The 21,840-nt window shown below is 35.1% G+C and overlaps 1 protein-coding gene across 1 annotated transcript in view; it reads right to left on the minus strand.

Moving 5' to 3' along the window:
- The window catches only part of LOC105069465 (cadherin-10), a 159,947-nt gene that overhangs the window by 39,132 nt on the left and 98,975 nt on the right, over window positions 1–21,840 (minus strand). Inside the window, exons 3-5 of the mRNA XM_074356588.1 lie at window positions 8,104–8,398; window positions 6,453–6,572; window positions 5,861–6,028 (exon numbers count right to left, since the gene is read on the minus strand). Of these exons, the coding sequence (XP_074212689.1) occupies window positions 5,861–6,028; window positions 6,453–6,572; window positions 8,104–8,398 (583 nt within the window). The remainder of the gene's footprint in view (window positions 1–5,860; window positions 6,029–6,452; window positions 6,573–8,103; window positions 8,399–21,840) is intronic.

The following is a 21,840-nucleotide window of genomic DNA, read 5'->3' on the forward strand; positions in this document are numbered from 1 at the left end:
CATCCACTATTACCCCCCATTATGTAAATTCCAATAGCTGCTATTCAACACTCATTTCATCTGACTTCTTCAAAGCAATTGTCATTTTTGTCCTTTCTGTTCTTTGTTATTCTGGTTTTCTAAGCATTATCAAGTTACAAAAATAGACAGAAAATAGAAAATACAGAAAAGCAAACATTACAGTCATCTATTATTTCATCACTAATGATTATCCTCACCACCTCTTTGAAGCACATCCTTTACTGTTTGCTTTTTTATCTTCACAGAATTTTCCCTTTCATAAAGGGGTAATTTGGCTAACTTTCAACTTCATGAATTCTCCTTCTTTTCCTAATCTTATGGCTTGTAGCAGTTTAAGAAAGGATTTAGATCAAGGGATACATCCTCCAAAATATCTTCCACTGTAAAGGATGCACTCAACCCCCCTCCCCCATATTTGGAAAAGTTCTCCTTCTTCTGCACACCTGCTACATTCCGTACATCGGTCCTATCACACTCATCATTTCATACTGAAATATTCTCTCTCCTGCTAGACAGTAAGCCACTTGTATTCAGGAGTCAAGACTTCTTAATCTTCATGTGCTTAAATGCAAACACAGTGCCTATCACTGGAAGGTGAGCAACAGATTTTTTTTCTACACTAATTGTTTTAAAAATTAAATTAAATCACTTGAAAGAACCCAGGATTCTGAAATAATTTCAACAGTTTTGGTAGTGAAAATGCAATTTAGTATCTGAAGCAAAAGAACCTAAAATATTTTTGGAACTCAGTTTTCAGGTGCAAAAACCTTCTAATCCATTGTCTCTCTTTTAGAATCACACTAAGGTACACATGTTCTATTAATGTTCATGTGTTTATATACCTCAAAAAACACAAGACCATAATGATCACTTAGATCAGGCACACAGTTATGAGTTTGCTCATTGCAATAATAATTCACCATCGTCAATGTTCCTGTGAGCGTTGGGCTCTCTGATCTAATCTCCCTCCAACCTCCTCGTCGTTTGGTATGATTCAACCATGCTGGTCTTCTTTTCTTGACATTCAACTTCCATTCAACACCGTTCAACTTCCAAACTTCCAACTCAGGGTTTCCCTCATGCTGTTACCTATGCTTGAAGGACTTTCCCATCTCTCTGTATGGCTGGGTCTATTCCATCTTGCAGTGTTTGGATGAAATATCACCTGTTCAGCAAGACCTTCCCTTATCCTCCCCCTTGGAACACTCATGTTCCTCTTTTTATCTAGAACTGAGCCAATACCTTATCTGTATAGTATTTTTTTCTTACGTATATTTTGCCTCCCCTGCTTTAATGAAAGATCATGGGGACAAAAAACGTGTAATTTTTTTTGCAATATTCATATATCTTGATTTAAAAATAGTGTTTGGCACAATGCTGTTCTCAGATATTTTAGATAAATGAATTTCTGATTTCACTTGAACAGATCATCACATAATATCAAAGTTTCTCAGCCTGGCCATGGATGACATTTCAGGTCAGGTAATTCTTTGTCATGTGAATCACAGGGATGTTTAGAAGTGTTCTGAGCTTATACCCACTAGATGCCAGTAGTACCCACCAGTTGAGACAAACGGACATGTCTTAAGACATCGCTAAATGTCCTCTGGGGAACAGAACTGTCCCTGATCGAGAATGGCTGTTATGGATCCACACAATAAAATAAGCTAAACAATGAAGGAGGATATGTGGGTTTTCATCTGTCTGTGTCCCTTCCAAATGACTGAGATTTTTATCTTCCAGAGATGGACCATAGTGGGAAATGTTGAATTTGGATCAATCTGCATGAAAGTTTTAAGTTTTGACCCTACTTTTGGAACACTGAATAACAATAATAACAGAGCAGTACTTGCACAGATCAATATTATTGAGCACATAAATACACTAGTGCCAGCCACTGAGTTAAGTGCTTCATGTACCTCAAACTATTTAGTCTTACATCACTCCCTGGAGTATGGACTGCCATCCAGTCGTACGGAGTGGCACTGAAATGGTAGCTTTCCGTTAAGAGGTCAGTTTAATTGACCAAGGTGAAAAAGCTACTGAGTGAAGAAGACAGCATTGGGGCTCATGAGGATGCCTCCACAGTCTGCTCCTGAGCTGTCCCATATGGTGGCCACTAGCCAAGCCTCTAATTCTCATGCAGTTATTGACTGGAAATGTCATTAGTCCGACTTGAGCCTTGAAATAACTGGAAAATACTTGATGAAAGAGGATGTTTCAAAGAATTACGGGAAAGAAGAATGTAAAACATCTAAATAAATTTTATACTGACAATATGTTTAAAGGATAATATTGGGTTAAACTATGTGATTAAAATAAATGTCTCCTGCTTATTTTAATTTTTTAATATGGCTGATAGAAAATTTAAAATTACACCTGTAGCACATATTTTTGGTTTACATTTTGTTTCTACTAGGCAGCACTGGTTTGTTCTTTCTACTATTTCCACTCTGAACTTCCTTTACTTCTTCTCTATATTGGGCATAATAATAATAACAAAGAGTCTATAGAGGTTGGTTGTGAGTTTCAATAATGTGTTACACATGAAAGTCTTCATCAGCTGTGGAACTCTCTTCAAACCTTGGCTATTTATGAAATGATGAGAAATTAAAAACTAGTTTTCTGCATGTTAGATGACTTAGACTATCAAGTAACATCTTAATTGCTAGGACTGAGTGTTCCCAACAGTAAGAAATGATTGCAAATATTCACAGCAGAAAAGATAATTGAGAAAATTAAAATCCATAAATTATGTTTCCATCTATAATTAAAAAATAACGAGACAAGATACAGGATGCTCTAAAATTTCTCTTAACATATTGTGTTGCACATCTGGAGTTGGACATGGATTTCAAACCACCTCTGCCATTACTTGCAGTTTGGCCTCAACATCTATAACTCTCGTTTTCTCATTTGTAGAATGGAAATCATACTACGGACCTTGATGAGTTGTTGTGGTAAAATAAAGTAGGCCAATAAATAACTTGGTACAGGGTGGGATAAAAATGTCATTAAGAAATTTGTTTCCATTATTATTATCATTATTTTATTATTATTATTACTGTTATTATGTCAGGCTTGTGTAATGTACCTACCAGATCTCAACCACAAATTCTGTCTTAACAAAAGAAAAGAAAATAGGGAATGAGTTAATAAAGGTGTTATAATAGAAAAAAAATGATAGAAAGAATTTTCATCGGATATTATCATCATTTAAATCTAGATTTTCCCATTTAATTAGAGTCTATTAATTTGCTTATTGAATGCATAATTTTTAAATGGACTGTATTTTTTTGGTTTCATATTCTTTTTCATTATAGGTTACTACAAGATATTGAATGTAGTTCCCTGTGCTATACAGAAGAAACTTGTTGTATACCTATTTTATACATATTAGTTAGTATCTGCAAATCTCAAACTCCCAATTTATCCCTTTCCATCCCCTTTCTCCTCTGGTAACCATAAATTTGTTTCCTATGCCTGTTAGTTTGTTTCTGTCTTGTAAATAAGTTCATTCATAATTTTTTTTTTTTATGTTCCACATATTAGTGATATCATGTGGTATTTTTCTCTCTCTTTCTGGCTTACTTCACTTAGAATGATGATCTCCAGGTCCATGCATGCTACTGCAAATGGCATTATTTTATATTTTTATGGTTGAGTAGTATTCCATTGTATAAATATACCACATCTTCTTTATCCAGTCATCTGTCAGTGGACATTTAGGTTGTTTCCATGTCTTGGCTATTGTATATAGAGCTGCTATGAACGTTGGGGTGAATGTACTTTTTGAATTAGAGTTTCCGCCAGATATACGTCCAGGAGTGAGATTGCTGAATCATATGGTAAGTCTATTTTTAGTTTTTTGAGGAATATCTATACTATTCTCCATAATGGCTGCACCAAACTACATTCCCACCAACAGTGTAGGAGAGTTCCCCTTTCTTCACACCCTCTCTAGCATTTATCGTTCGTGAAATTTTTAATGATGACCATTCTGACTGGTGTGAGGTGATATCTCATTGTAGTTTTGATTTGCATTTCTCTGATAATTAGTGATATTGAGCATTTTTTCATGTGCCTGTTGGCCATTTGTATGTCTTCATTGGAGAATTGCTTGTTTAGGTCTTCTGCCTGTTTTTGGATTGGGCTGTTTTTGTTGTTGTTGCTGTTGTTGTTGTTACTAAGCTATATGAGCTGTTCATATATTTTAGAAATGAAGCCCTTGTCAAGGACTGTATTTTGGACACATGTGTATATATGCTCTTGAGAATTTAAACTGTAATAATCCTCTTAATGGTCATTTATTACTTATGAAATACATTGTTTCACAAATACTTTTGCTTATTGTGACTATGCAATTAGTTTTTGTTTCTTCTCCTGGATTTGCAGATTCATGCTAAGAGGTGGTCAGGAATACATATAAAATGTGAAATTTAAATTTTATTTCACTAGGCATGTCTTTAGCCCTGTTTTAATAGAACTATACAGATTTATTCTTGATTTACTTTTCCCAGACAATGCTAAAGGCAACATGAAGCTGAAACCTGATTATTTGAATACAGCATAAGCAAACACCCTTCTCTCTGGATTTTAGACCGAGCACCAAAATAACAATCCTGAAGGGCCTATACCTTAAATATCTGACAAAAAATCATCACAAATACATAAACTTATGATTAATCTGCTCAAGAGTATTTTCTCTGAATTTTATAATCTTTCCACACACATGATTTTAAACAATTCAATTAAAATCACACCCTATTAATAATCAAAGTTAGATTAAACTAGTATAAGAAAAGAAGTGAATGCTTTTAAAGAGTCACAATAATACAGTGAATTCTTAGACCATAATTCCTTCTGTGTAATAGTCTTTACCGGAAAGACATAAATATCATAAAAAAATTGCTTTTTACCTTTTAATACTTTATCACAAAGTTATTTAAGGCAGAAAACAAACTAAAATTGGGAGATCAATTTAGAAGTTAATATGCAGCAAATGTTAAAAATTAAAGACATAGATCATACTAAAGACTGTGTTTTATGCCACATTTCCTAACAACATGAAATTCCATTTTGAAATAAAGGCTCTTTTAGATTAGCAGGAAATTGGCTGGGTCTTGGCAGTAAGTTCATTGAGACCTAATACCATCCTCTCTAGCTGCATGTCTACTAAATTCATATTAAAAAAGGAGACTAAATAAATGTAATGTCATAAACTAATGATTCCTAATGACCTATTCTGAGAATGTGAAGGATTCATTCTAAAACACACAATAAATCTATAAACCAAGAATACAAAATGTTTTAGTATGATTGCCATTCCAACACAGATATTACATACAAGACCGACAGTGATATTAAATAGTAGTCTGACAGTCTGTAAGGTTCCCCCTATGTAGTTCTTTCTGGCCAAGTCCTTTATAATATGACAAATCAGATATTTTACTGAAAAATTTTACTCTTAAATTAGAATCCTCATTAAATTCTAAGCAGAAATAAGTAGAAATTTAGCTTAGTTAAAAAAAATTATTTCCTTTGCTAACTGAAAGAATTCTTAGATGACAATCCTAGGTGTAGCGTATATACCTATATGGAGAGGTTCTGTGGTCATAGATCCCTCTGTCGCTGAATGAACTATGTCTGAAATAGAAAAGTTTTCTCTTTTAACAACAGTGAATTCATCGGTCTTTATATCCCTTTTCCCCATTCTTGTAACACATTTTGATCTGTTTTAAATTAAATGAATGGCAATTGCTTTTTTCTCCATTTCTTTTTTTTTCTTTTTTAACTCTAAAGCTTTTGCCCTGCAGAAAGACCATTAAAGGCAGCTTACTCTGGGGGAAACGCGGTGGATTGTCATTGACGTCTGTCAGCGTGATATTCACCGTGGTGGTCCCCGACAAGCCTCCCATCTGGCCGCCCATGTCTTTGGCCTGGATTACTACTTGGTACTGCTCCCTGTTCTCTCGGTTCATGTTTGGTAAAGCGGTCCTGATGATACCTTGAAGAAGACGTAAAACCTTTATTATGCTCATTAAAAAATCTCCACTACTAATTGATTAAGCACAAATTGTATATCTAAAGTAGTGATTTCTGAAAGACAAAATGTTTTTGATATTACTTTTTATAATCTAGAAATTGTAAAAATGATTTGATGTAAATATTTTACAATTTGTGCTGTTTTTCTATTTCCTAAAAAATATCATATGTACGGTCTAGGGACCTACATCCAGATGTAAAAATATAAAAGCAGATATATTTCCATTAGCTCCCTCAATCAACCAACTTTGAGTTCTTTAATCTTTCACTGGGCATCATTAGTCTTCTGGAGTATTCATGTTAGAGTTTTGTCATTATTGTCCCACTTTTTTTAACTTATAAAGATCATAAAGACTATTAATAAACACTGATTCATGATTCCTGACCTGTTTCAGGCTCCACAGAGAAATATGGCTGCCCTTGAAGTATGCTGTAAATGACTCTGGCGCTGTTCCCATAGGAAGGGTCATCGGCATCTGTAGCTGTGACTTGCACCACAGAAGTACCTGAAGTATCCAAATTCAGCTTAGTTCTGCACAGTACCAGAAGGAGGAGCAAAAGCACTGGTTTTCATGGAAGACTTGAATGATTTTTGGCTTTAATAATGACCTCTTACAGAAACATTTATGTATAATTTAGATGAAAATCATATATGTAGAGTTATTATAGGTAAACTTTGAATTCAGCAACTTATTTTATTTGGCCAATAGGTGTATTTTTATGCATGCTATAGATAATGCTACAGTGTATCTGATTATCATCAGTGCAGTCACTTTACAAACCCTCAGGTTTGATGTTTAAACTCATTTTCACATAATAGATTTGTTTCGTGTAAAGGGCATATCTAATCACAAAGGAGTAAGTAGGCTCTCCTTTCCCCTCTCCACTAATTAACTATAAAAATAATTAACATCTGCTCTAGAATACAATTTTATGAATAGATTAAATTCTAAATTTAGAAACAATCCAAGATGATCCCATGTCCCATGAACTATTAAAAGCTATTTAATAAAGTTCAAAATATATAAAAGGGCTTTATATTAAGGTGACTGCCAAAAGTCTTTGGGATTTAGTGAAGTAAATATTAAATAACAATCCCAGAACAATGCTTTTGAGAAACACAGTTGAAAATTTGCTATTATAACTGCTACAAGGGAGAAATGTATCAGAATTTTTTCGTCCGTTTATACTTCTCCCACTTTTGAGAAATGAATCTATTCTACTAAATCCAAATGCATATCTCTAAAAGTGTTATCACTGTTCTCAATGTTTAATTTTCCATGGTTCTCTATTTAACGAAAAAAATGAAAGCAGTCTTAACTTTCTTTGCCTGCAATTACAATTTCTATTTATTTACATTGAAAAGGGAATTCTATTTTCTCAAATGTTATACTTCTAGTTTCTTCATGCTTTCTTTTTTGCAGCTTCTGCAATCGAACTGTAATTCTGTATCAGTTTATGATTAGCTGTTGATTTCAACTGGTTTATTTGAATAAGAGATTTATATCAGCAGAGTTTTATATATAATGATTATAATGAAAGGATGTTTTAAAATATTTAATATGAAGTAATTAGAAAATCTAATTCATTTCATTGTTCATATTGTGTATATAATTCAGACAAACTCCTTTGGCAGATTATGATTAGATTGTATATATGACTCTATATAACATTTATGGTATTCTAAGTGTACTTATAATATATTTAGAGTCACAGTTTTACACAGCTGTGCTCCAAATCCATGTGACAATAATTTGTATTTCCATAGGTTTCTACTGAAGTTCAATGGTATATTTTGGGATTTCTGAAGAAAGTGTCTACTTACTGTATTGTAAAAATGTACAAATCCAAAGGAAGTGAAAAATGCATTAATCTTTTTTTCTGACTCATTTGTAATTCACAAAATGAAATATATACTCTGAGCAGGTAATCAAATTTCAATAAATGATTTCAATAATTGATCATATTTTAAACATTTCTTAATAATTATTTTTTATACATTTTGAATACAGTCATAAACGTTGTAAGTGAACTTACCTACGACAGACATTTCCGGAACACTTGCTGTATAAATTTCCTCTGGGAACGTTGGTTCATTGTCATTGATATCGTGGATTTTGATCACAAATTCAGACTCTGGTTCTACTGGCCTCAAAGTTCTTCTGTTAATAGCTTGTGCACGTAGGGTATAAAAGGCCTTTTCTTCCCTATCAATTCTTCTTGTGGCATGAATGTCACCTGTTTTTTCATCAATAATAAAAAGAGTACCAGCTCCATCTCCAGATAAAATATATTTGAGGGATCCATCTCCTTTATCTTGGTCTGAATGAAGCTAGGGGAAATAAAAAAGCATGTCCATGATAACGTCTAAAGGTACACAATGCGGAAGGAACTCAAAGAAGGTCTCCCAAGACCCATCATTGAATAATGGGGTCAGTTATCTTAGTTCTTGAAATGACAGCTCAGTAAGGATGATCCTGCTCGTCCATGTACTTTAAACAATAGGCCTAGCTTTTTACCAGTGTGACTTTTATTCTAAATAGAAAAAAAGTAATAAAATAAACCAACACAGCTCTTTGCTTTGCTTTGCTTGGTGAATAAGCATTTCCGTAAGCAAACAGCTCCTGACAAAGATATAAGTCATCAGTCTTGATATTGGATGTAAACATCGCTTCTCTCATCTCTTTCTGTGAGTGGAAGATTCTTTTACTCTCATATTATGCATTTATCTCTCCTATAAACTTATCCTCGGCTGTATTTCTGGAATATGTGAGATCCTAAGAACTGTAAGACAAGCAAAGTTGTGTGAGACATGGCCTCTATGTCAGAAGCCCAATCAATCATTCTTCGATTCATACATAAGACAGCAACTGCCCCACAGGTATTTGTGGGGCTCAGAACAAGAGAATGAATATGTCTATATAATGACTGTCTATATATTTTAAAGATATAAATCAGTTAAACTATAAATATAATATGCTCTATCTAGCCTCCTACCTTGTCAAACTGATCTTGTTAACAATTGTAAATGACAAGTTCTGTGAAGACACAAGACAATGCAGGGCAAGCCTGTCTCCCGCCTCCTTGCCTGTGCCCACAACACGAATCTTCCAGCATCAAACCGTAACGTCAGAGAGCTTTGCATACATTCGTGTGGACATCTCAGCCTAGTGCACACCCCATGCCAGTGCTAATGCTTGTCCAGGAGCCCATGTGTCATAGGCAAATGCCATCTACAGTCGCCCCATGGTATCTGCAGGCATTTGTTCCAGGACCCTGAGGAATACCACAACCCGAGGATGCTTGATTCTCTTACATAAAATGGCGTTGGGCGGGCAGCCCCCAGTATCCATGAGTTCAGCACCTGTGGATTCATCCAGCCCTGGATTGTGCACTATACTTACCATCTGAGGCTGCATCTGCAGATGCGGAGCCCACAGATATGGAGGGCTGACGGTATATCATTTTTTAACAGATGCCCACTTGGCCAGCCCTCAGGATTAGGGGTGCATGCAACAATGGTGAATCTGGCCTTTTGGAGACTGACTTGGAGAAGAGATTCTCCAGGCCCTAGAAGCAAGTTCAAGGATGTTCGGACAGGAAATAATGGGTCCCCAGGTACTCTGAGGATGGTCTGGAAAGGGATGTGTGGGTTCCAGATGAGAATGTCCCCTGCCTGTCATGGAATTCTTACCTTGAAGGGAGAGGCTTAGCCATAGGAAGGACAGAGCATGGATTTGTAAAACACAAGGATTGTAAGTTCTTCTCTAATTGTACCTACTACCTAACTAATAAATATTTTTTTATACTAGGATCACAGTTTGATTATTTGCATTAAGAGATTATGCTTTTAAGTTTTTGGGTTTTTTTTTTGTCTAATAAGAACTATAAAAATAATGTGTAGATCTTCTAAGTTTTGATGAAACATATATTATAACTTAGACATCATCATTATGTCTTCCTTTTTTATTGAAGTATAGATACGTCTTTTTAAACTTCTTCTCCATTATAGGTTATTACAAAATTGAATATAATTCCCTGTGCTGTATAGAAAATTCTTGTGGTTTTTTCTATTTTGTATACAGTAGTGTGTATCTTTTAATCCCACACTCCTAATTTATCCCTCCCCACCTTTTGCCTTTGGTAACCATAAATCTGTTTTCTATGTCTGTGAGCCTGTTTCTGTTTTGTAAATAAATTCATTTGTAACATGCTGTCTTTTTAATATCACATAAAATTTAGTCTTAATTAGAATAGGAACACTGATCTGTAACCTAGACAAATAAAAATTGAAGAAAAAAATCCTTCAATTATGCAAAAATTATAGACTTAGACATTTATCTAAGTATGTTTGATTTTTGCTCTTTAGATTACTTAAATTAACAAAAATTTTCATCTAATTGCCTGTAGAAATATCACAGGGATTGCATTCTCTTTAAAGTAAAATTATGTTTCTTTACTTGAGAATTTTATTTTATTTTTTTAAATGGAAGTACTGGGAATTGAACCCAGGACCTTGTGCATGGTAAGCATGTGCTCTACCAATGATCTATACCCATTTCCCTCCCCCATGAAAATTTATTTTTCTTCATAGGAGCTTATGTCAATGAATTTGGCTGTGAAAACAGTTTTATGTGGACATCAAAACTGTTTACATTAAATAAATATTTTAAACACACACACCCTAGTATATTATACTACTGGCTGCTGCTGGTATACAAAAACAGTCTATTTTTTGTTAATGGTTTTTAGTAATTAGAATTTAGCCATCAAATTTGGATCAAACTCCATTTTTCTGATTTCTGGACAAATAACTCATTATGACAGATATAACAGAAAAAGAAAACCCCAAATAAATGTGTACCTTGGAGAAAAAGATATATAAGTCAGGTAACAAATAGTTTTTACCGGACTTTTAGCTACTCATAAACAACAAAGTAAGACTGAGAAACAAGAAATAAATGCTTTTTAACTAAAACCCTCTCAGAAGTAACATACGACTGTGTTGTCCAGGGAACCACTCTGAAAAAGTCACAAGACTGAAGCTTTTTAGTAATTGAAAATGCACATAACTTTCCAATTATATGCGTGTGCAATCCAGTGGCAATTTTCCAAATGACAGACATAAGCATTGCATATTTCCTGTTCTGTCCGGGAATCAAAATAATTCAAGAAAAGATTATTGATATCAATCATCTGATCAGATAGTTTGGTGAATTGTCAGACAGTTATGCTGTTTATTGTCTATTCATTCAACAATTTTAATTGAGGAATGTTTATTTATTCTCATAAGAATCAGGTAGTTCTAAAAGTAAATCAATTCCATTCCAGTGCTATGGGAGATTCAAACACACTGTGTAGTGGAAATTCACACGATAGCACCTACACTAGCCCACAGGAATGAGTGGGATTCCTTCAGTATATCATCGAAACTTCCTGATAAAGGATGAGTGGAAGTTGAAACCTGGGAAAGTTTTTGCATTTTACAAATTTTACAACTCATGAAGAACACTGGATGAATATAGAACATAGATTCAGACTGGAGACAGATATAAGGCAAAATGAGAATCATTAAGACGAGTTCTGCTTTTCTAATCAGTTCGACATGCAAAAAAGTTGCCAGTATGAGGTTTTAATTTTCATAAAGCTCAGTTTTGGAATATGAATCACAGCAGGATTTTTACCTCCACTGATACTACAGAGAGTGAAAATTAAATCTTGTAATTGGACCGCATACTGTGGGAGCTTCCGCTGGATTAGAAAATTGAACATGATAGTAAAGGATTCAAAGAGATGAGGTTTGGAAGATGGACTGTGGCTTTGTGAGTCAGAAATGAAAGGCTTTCTACCTTCTCATAATTAAGAGACATAAATTAGACCTATGGATTTATGTGCTGGTTTTAAGAAACCAAACTTATAATTAATAATTTTTTCTTGAACCATTAGAGCTTGCATAAAAGAAAAGTACGTTCTTCTCTCGCAGAGGGAGACAACAGAACACTGATGCTAGAATAAAAGGACAAAAATGACCATATGTAGGGACTTGATATTAGTTGAAGTTTATCAAAATATTATTAAAATAAACATATTTGTGAACTGACAAGTAAAAAGACTACAACAGATACTGTAAGGCAGAGAGACGCATTTCTAGATATCCTGACCTGGGGAACTGCTTTCTCCAGCTAGATGGACATGGTGAGAGCCAAGAAAACTAACAGGCATGATGACATTGATGATTTCCTGTAAGCTACAGAAAGATGCCAATGGACAAAGTTCTTTAATTATAGTCTTGTACCTAAGCTCCTCCTCTTCTGTTGAAGTTTCTCTTTCTTGTTTTATTTCTTCTTTCCCATACTCTTCCCACCTTACCCTGGTATTGTCTCTCTCCCTCACCTCTTGTGTGTTAAGAGTTTAATTTTACATCCTAACTCATCTACTACGTAATGATCAGACAGGCTTAGTCCTTACGTCTGTAGCTGTCATCACATTGCTCTCCCCTTTCTAATTTGGATATTAGGTATCAATACATGGATTTACTAAACATTAAATTGAATAGAATCAGTTGTTCGTGTGACTGAGAAGTGAGATTATGGGTCGTGTGCCAAATAACTTACAGCATCGACTTTGCAATAAATTTTATATTCATTTGACCTTGTGCTATTTTATTATGTGAGATATTAAGGTTTCTTTAAACATAGAAAAAATGTCAGATTATTGTGGCTTTAGTTCCTCAGTAACACCTGTTCTCCGGTGTGAAACATTTGTGCCACAAATCTTTAAGAAGAATTTTATGTTAATTCTGACCTTTCCTTTTCTTGAAGAAAGCTTATTAAAAATTCACAACCTGCTGTGTTCCTTGTAAATTCACAAGCAGATAAAGGACATGGCAAGATACATGACAATTAATGAAAACAGAACAACTGGTACTGTGTTGCACATTTAAAAGTCACTTTCCTATTATTTAGCTTTTTATATTTAGATGTGGTTAATTATAACTCATTTGCTCATATTGATTAATTTAATAATTAAAAGTAAATAATCCACTGAATTTAAATAAATATTTTAACAACAAATTATTTAATAAAAGCCTGGTAATTTTAAACATGACAGGTTTTTGATAATTTTGTAACATTTCATATAAACATTCAAAGATACTGGTCTAAAACAAAGTTTATAAGCAAGAAGGGGTCTTATGGCTTATCTAGTTTAAGGCCATCTTGACTTTTAAGAGGAAGAAACTGAGATCTAATCAATTTTTATCACCCAGAAGTTAAATTAAGATTACACTTCAGGATAGGTGGTTCTTTGTTGGTGGAATTTTTTCACTTCTTAGTATCAGTCCATTTTTATTTTTCAGTTCCTCACATTAAATTTGGGAATATTATAAAAGTATCAAATTATTAATCTATGAAGTACAGGGAATTTAAGTAATTTGTTACCAGAAGGATAACTGATCAAATATTTTAGCTTATATTTTTCCCCTTGGCTTAAAGAAAATGAACAAGTATTATAAAGTAAAAAACTGCATTTATCAATAATGCCAGTAAAAAAAAGTCTGATTACTAGTTCAGAGGATTTTATATTGCTGTGTGAGAATCTTTCTCATCCACATTTGGTACCATTTGGTACTTTTTGGTTACTGATCATCATTGGTATTTGGTTTGGTATCCAGAACAGGGAAAAGGCAGTAGAGAAAATTGGAACTGTATTTGTAGAGTTCTGCTGGGATTAGATGTATAATGGTTAGACAAATTCTTTGAAGGATACATCTTAATAAATGAATCTAAAAGACAAAAAGATGCACTGAGTTTAACAATTTCTCCTGGGTGTGTGTTCATTAACTTCAAAATATCAGAAATTACTGAATAGATTTTCTAACGCACAGTGATAATTTTATGCCTGCTGATCTTTCAAACAGCTTATATTTTCCATATTTGTTTTTTTAAAAAATCCAGAATGTGGCAAATATGCTAAGCTGTTCTGGTACCATCACCATCAGCATTTTGCTCTAATTGCTCTAGTGAGTCCCATAATATCAAATGGAAAATAAGGCATTGAGTCAAGCAACTTTAAATTTGCATCCAATAAAAAAAAAAAAATACTAGTAAAGATGGCCCAGCACCAGAAAGCAGCTGAAAGCGTGTTAAAGCAAGTAAACACAATCTGGTCAGAAATAAATAAGTAGTTACTCATTTTGTTGAGCCTGGGGTGGGGGAGGAAGAGAGGGTTACAAATCTTGAACTGTAGTATGTGAAGCTTACGGAGGAAGGAGCTTTCTTTGAAGCCATTAGGGATTACTCAGGACCCTGCAGCAGGTCAGACTTCTTACCAGAAAATGCTATAAAATTCTGGAAGCTATCTCCTTCCAGAACTGCTGCTAATTCACATTTTACAGTGTCTCAGCTGGTGTTCATTTCTTTCCTGGTACTGTAAAGATACCAAGATTACACTGGAGACATTGATTTAAATTTTCCATAAACATCCTTTTATAGGGTGGTACCTGCTTCAAGACTTTAAATAGTATGTACAATGCACAGTAGACACATTCTTTCTAATTGTTGCATTAGTTTTCCTTTCCAAAGAGAGTTATTGGGGAGATATTTTAGAGAAGGTTCATTTTCTTTTAGAAGCCTGTCATCTTCCTTCTTACAGTTTTCAACATTGATAAATTATGCAGAATATTCCCTTGCGGTGTGAAAATGACATTGAACATTTCACACCTTATTTTTCCCCATAACTTGGAGAAGTCTTAAGCATCTTAGATTTATATAGGAATATGTGCAAATTCATGTCTAAAAAACTGCCATGTAAATGCAAAATATTTAAAACCAAGGGATTCATTTTTGATTAATAACGTCTACAGAAATCAGAGAAGAAATAATAAAGAACAATCATCTCTTTTTTTCTATGGGCTATAGAGGCTGCAGAGACTGTTTCCTCTCTCATTTTCACCAAGAAAGGCATGATGATAGGAGGTCTGAAAGGAAGGAGACAGCCAGGGAAGGGTATGCTTTGAAGGAGTAAATTTAAATAAGTATTTCTTGAATTGGATTGAACTAAACTAAATTGAAGAGAGCGATGAGAATTCTGTGTGTGGTATTTTAGGACTTACAAGTTTTGGAGATTTTTGCTACAGAGGCAGTATTTGAAGCTGTTGGGTTTCTAAGGCTTGCAAAGACGCTTTTATCTTAAAAACTATAGAGTGACAAGTATGTAATTGGATGCCCAAAGGAGAAAGACCAGGCGGCTGCCTGCTGTCTCTAGGGGGCTATGGTCAAGGAGGGGAAAAATGAACAAGAGCTTGGATCTTTACCTTTATTGGATTTTGGGGGGGGCACTGACTGAAATGAGAATCTAAAAAAGGTCTATGAATGTTATCAAAAAAATTGTGTGTGTTGTAAAAAATACAAAAACAATGTTATATGCGGTGTCAGGGAGCATACATAGCCCCTGAAGTACGGCCATAGAGCGCTAAATTTAACAACCCCTGTTCTAGGCAGATTTTATATTTTTTTTCCATACACAGACAAAAAAGGAAATGAGAAATCAAAAGAAATGTTCTCCTCAGGACAGGAGGTTGCTCATTTGGCTAAGAGACATTCATATCCTCATCAAATGAGGAAACCTGGTCCCCAAAATCTGAAAATATCGCGTCTATACAACTTGTCTCCTTCCCCACTATCTTGAAGTATCCAGTCTGAAAATTCTTACCCCCAGTAAAGATCCTATTTATGTCTTATCTCTTACATAAAGCACTTTTCAAAGTCCTTTATAAGGCTGAATTGACCTCCTTCTTCTGTGCCTCAATTATAATTTGTGTCTGTGTTCAATATATATATACACACACATAAAATTATATATATGCATAAACATATAAAACTTTATAACAACTACAAATTTTGAACTACTATTTTTATAAATCTTTATGGAACTACAAATCTATTTTGAGGATGAGAAGCAAGTTTTTTCTATTCATACAGACTCCTAACACTTCACAGTACATAATAAAGGATTATTTATTTGTAGGAGAAAATGGACATCAGAATCAAATGTCACTGACATAAGGAATAAAGAAGCACCATTTGTGCTACCGCTATGGAAAGTCTGAATATTCTGAATGGAGTGAAATGGAATTAGAAGTCCATAATGAGAAGTGGGGATCAGCAATTGCTCTACATTGAAAGCACGAATTTAGGTAAATAAATTCTTATTCTTCATATTGAAAAAGATTGGGCCTATAAATTGGATAGAAATTCCAGTTAACTATGAGACTGGCTCAGTGGGAGATGATACACACACGGATTACCAGGAGACATATTTAAATTTTTCAGTGAGGAGCCAGGGATAGAAGTGCAAATCCTAATTTCTCTCTAAAACTGTATAGTAAGTCATTGCAGACAGCTGTAATTTAATTAAGAGTAGGATGAGGTTGTTGGGTAATAATAGCAGGATGGCATTCCCACTGACAACATATAGAACATCCTGCTGGACTTACAAAGAAAGAAAGAAAAACATTATACTGTCAAGGCCACATTGCTGTGTAGACAACAGGAACTGAATGGACTAAAACCTGGGAGGAGAGGGTTGTTTGAAGGTGACCTGAGGACTGGCAGCTGCTTTTTCTCCCCAGGGCAATTTGCCAGTCCTGAGCCTGGGTTTGGAGGTAAGAATCTGTGATTGCCCAAGAGGAAGGTACCTCTGGAATAAAAGAGATCAGAAAAGATTTTAGAGTTCACATGGTATTGGAGTAGAAATATTGGGGAAGTGAAGGTCTTCAAATTCTTTGCCAGTCTTTCCATAAAATATTTGTTGAATTATGATTCTGTAGAGGCTAAGGGCCAGGCTGAAAGCTTCTAAAGCCAGAATGTAATTGTCACACCCCCAGAGATTTGTGATTCTTAGGTTGAAGGAAAAAAAAAGACTCATGAATAGATGAAATCTGAAAGCCCTCCAGAGAATGTCACATTGAGCCTGAGGATCTATAGGGACTTCACACCTAGGGGTATTCAACAATTCTCAGTGCCTCTTTTGGCTGAAAATACAGACTTGGTCCCTTGAAAAATGGCCACTGCAGGAGAGAAAAGAAAGCAAGACATGCGCTGTTCTTCATGCAAAGTGGCAAAGCACACAGCTTATTCCCTCCTGGAGACTTCTGTCAGTCGTTGCAGCAGCATCAAGCAAATGAAAAAGAGGCTGGGAATTTCTGAAGGGAGGAACTAAATAGTCTGAAGAATTTGGAGACAGAAAGATAGAAAAGGTTTCACCCTCCTGGAAAAAGGATGAACAGTGGTAGACATAAGCTTTCCAAATGGCAATTTAGCCTGATCTTCCTCAATCTCTGATTGATTGTAGTGATATATTAATTGCTTTATAACCAAAGAAACAGAACCAATAGAGAACCTATATTAATGTCTGTATCTATATCTATTTTTCTTTATATCTACCTATTGATCAGATCATTTTAAGGAATTGGCTCATGGGGTTGTGGAAGCTACAAAGTCTGGAATCCATAGGAAAGGACAGCAAAATATCTCAAAATTCAGGTTAGAGTAGCTGTTGCAATCCTGAGATATAAATCCACAGGACAGGTCAGTAGACCAGAAACTCTCAGACAGGGTTTCTATATTACAGTTTTGAGGCTGAAATCATTTTCCTTTGGGAAACTTCAGTTTTTGCTCTTAAGGTCTTCAGCTGATTGGATGATGCCCACCCACATTATGGAGAGTAACCTGCTTTAATTATATTTTACTGATTATAAAGATTCATTATAAAGGTTCATCTAAAAAAAAAAATACCCCCATAACGACATCTAGACTAGTGAGACTAGTGTTTGACCAAACAACTGGTCACCACATCCTAGTTAGGTTGACACATAAAATTAGTGATTACAGATGATAAGCAAATAATCCAATAAACAAAAACAATAACAACAAAAACTTTCCAGTGAAAAATAACCCATTATACATAGTAACGTGGTAATAAGTATCCATGCAAAAAGGCAAGATCATATGACCTATATAAGAATAAAAACCGAGTAGAAAGAGACTATATATGATTAACATATTGTATTTAGCAGACAAAACTGAAAGATAACCATACAACCATGCATAATACATGTGAAAATGTAAGAAAAAGATGGAAAGAACAGATGAAAAAGAAAGACTGAGGAGAGAATCAAAATAGCATTTTAAACCAAAAATAAAGTGCCTGATATTCATAAATGTATAGAAAGTTTTCATAGCAGATTGGATATGATAAAATACAAGATTAGCCTTCTGGAACATAAACAGAGATTGCCAACATGGAGTTATGTATATAAAAAATACATAAACTGAAATGCAGGGAGAAAACATTATGAGAAAAAAATAGGTAAGATCATAGGATGCTTGTTAAACAGAATCAAAAGTTGCAACACACATGAAATTGGGTTCCCAGAAAGAGAAAGGAGAATGGAACACAAATTATATTTAAAAGAAAAATGGGTATGAATTTTTAAAAACCAGTGAAAGATATCAACCAACAGATTCTGTAAGATCTGAGGAATTCCAAAAGGATAAGTAGAAGTAAAACAACAACTATCCCCATTATAGTCACTTTTTGAAATTTGAAAACATAGAGAAAGCTGTAAACGTATTCAGAAGAAAAGGATACATCAACTCCAAAGCAGCAAGTATTTGTCTGACTGTCTGTTCTCAACAGAATGATGGAAGTCAAAATACAGTGGAATGACATCTTAAAGCAGTGATAGAAAATGACTAGCTACCTGAAATTCTACACTGTGCAAAAGTAGGCTTCACAAAGGAAGGTGAAATAAGTATTTTCTTGGACAAAAACTAAGGGTATTTACCCCCTTACGCATTCAGTAAAAGGAATATTAAACTGAAGTTTTCACAGAACAAAATGATCCCAAATAAAACCTGTGAAGGGAATGAAAACACCCAGAACTGCAATTATGTGGTAAATATAAATGATTACTGAATATACAAAACAATAATAATAATATCTTTGGATGCTGACAGAAAGCACATGACAATAACACAATAGAAATAAAGAAGAGGGGATACAATTTTGAAGTATTCTAATTTAAGCTGGTTTGTGCAAATAAATGAGAAAATATACTGAATTGTGCAGTTTTGTTATGCACATTTTTCTGCATGATTATTATTCCTCAATACAAAGTTAGCATAATTTATCTTGAAGCTATCCCACCCTTCATCAGACCCCACCCCTTCACCGCCCATCAACTCCAGGCTTATAAGTCTGGCTATAATTCCCAAAGGAAATGGATGCCAATATAATGGAATATAAAGAAAAACATAGAGAATAATAAAACAAACAAGTGAGTGCCAGGGTTCCATAAATGTCAAAATTTTGTCCAATTGATGTTGGATCCTTTCTGCTTTAAGAATGAAAATAAACTGTAATTCATCAATTGAAGCTTTCTCTGTCCTATCATTCCTTGTCTTGTAACCTTCTACAAAGCATCATCTTGAAGTCGGGTGCATTTTGTTTCCTATATTTTATATTTTTACAATTTGCATAATAGTACTTGTCCTAAACAGAATGCTTCATCTCCGCCCTTTCCAGAAATCAATCTTCTCATTTTAGTAAACTGCATGATTATCAAGCCAGTTTTTCAAACTAAAATCCTAGGGGTCATTGAATTTTTCTCCTCCCAACTCTACCCATTTATTCCATGAGCAAATCCTTTTGGACTTCCAGTGTACTTCCAGCTGTTTCTCAGAGTCTCCACTGCTGCCATTCTAACACAAGTAATTGAAATCTGTCACTGAAGTTTCCACCTAGTCTCCCCACTTCTATTTCCATCCTTCTGTGGTTACTCTCCACCCAATAGCCAGAGAAGTCATTTAAAAATACAAATTGTTTCATGCCACTACTCTGCTCCAAACCCACCCACGACATCACATTTAGAACAGTCTAAATGCCTTACCCTCATTTACAACAACATTGTGATGTAGCCCTGACATGTTATATTGATCTCATGTCTTTCCATTCTCCCTATAACCACTTCAACTCACTGTTTTTGAAACATGCCTTCCTGTTTCTTAAACATGCTAAGTTTATTTTCATCTCCTGTTTTTGCATTTGCTGTTTCTTTGAATGAGACACACTTCCTCACCTAATTTTTACAGGCGATTCTGTGTATCTCTTTTGTGCATTCAAATCTTTTCTTTCCTATATTTCTCTTGCTCTGTCATTGTCTTCTCAATTTGTAAGAAATTCTTCATAAATCTAAATATTACTAATTTGTTGTTATATCATTACAAGTGTCTTCTTTCGTTCTGGGATGTTTCCTTTAACATTGGTAATAGTTTCTTTGGTCTTAAAAAATGTTTAATTTCAATGTGGTTAATTTTATTAATCATTTCTTTTATGGTTATTCTTTTTTGTATCTTAATCAAGAAATATTGCCTAACCCAAAGTCACATTTACGGTTTCATATAGTCTCTTCACTTTTAATATTTTTAAAACTTTTCTTTGACATTTAGCTCACTTTTACCATCTGAATGTTGTGCATGTGTGTGTGTGGTGTTAGCAACGGATCATTTTCTAATAAGGATTTAAAACAGTTATTTAACAAAGCATTGATTTTAGTTACAACTCTTTCATCTAAAAATTTCTATGTAATTACAGGTATTTTTATTTATTTATTTGTCTATTTATCTATCTGTTTTGATTTGTTAGGCTAACAATAAGGGCAGTGTGGAGGGTGTGTTGCATCATGATGCAGATGACAAATGCCTCCCAGGTGAAGGTGGTTATCGAGTAAGGCCCCAGCTCACCTTCCCCAACTCCCTGGTGTTGCATATCTTCATGGGTTAAGCACAATGTCAACCACCTGGCCAAGCATGCCAAGCTGGGCTTCCTCAACAACATGGCCACCAGTCTGGTCTTCAGCATTGCTGTAGTCAACTCTCCTTCATGGCCCTTGGCGTCCAGAAGTCCACAATGGACGTGGTGTCCCCAGAACATGCCAGGTTGCAGTTATCCACATCCTAGAAGCCACCTCACTTTTGGAGCCTACCTTCTGCCTGGCACTCCCTGAACTTGCCAGGGCAGCCTGGCCCCTACTGGACTACTTCCCAGGATGAGGTGTATATGGTCAGCCACGCCGGCCAGCCTGGAGCCTGCTCCCACTCCTGGATGGTGGGGCAATGAGGCCCAGAGGTAGGACTGTAATCGGGAAGAACAAATCTGACTCCGTGTTAGATCTGTTCCTTTAGCTCCAATCATGTGCTCTGTTTCTCGTGCTTAGTCATACTGGTTCTGCTCCTTTTGTAAAAGAATGTTGCCTATAGTCTCAAATACACAGGAGAGCCCATTCTCAAGGCTCTGACATTTGAGGGTAGAACACTTTTGCATTCATAGAGAGATAAATAGTTGTATAACAGAGAATAACATTTGTCTTGTTGGAAGTTTTCAGGAACATCATGACCTGATCTACATGGACAGCTGCAAGAACAAAGGATCCTGACCCCAAGAAATTTGCAACAACCAACCACATCCCCTCCCCTTTTTAATATAAACGGAGCCTGAATTCTGACTTGGGGAAGATGGGTCCCCAGGACATTAGTCTGTCATCTTTTCTGTCTGCTGACTTTTCAAATAAAGTCAATATTCCTTGCCTCAACACCTGTCTCCAGTTGTTGGCCTGTTGTGCAGCAAGCAGAATGAGTTTGGACTTAGTAACAGGACTGGAGAGCCCCTAAAGAGAAGAATTGTGGCTGCCCAGGAACTTGGGGCAGGCCTGAG

This window comes from Camelus bactrianus, chromosome 3, assembly GCF_048773025.1.
Source record: "Camelus bactrianus isolate YW-2024 breed Bactrian camel chromosome 3, ASM4877302v1, whole genome shotgun sequence".
Taxonomy (NCBI): Eukaryota; Metazoa; Chordata; class Mammalia; order Artiodactyla; family Camelidae; genus Camelus; species Camelus bactrianus.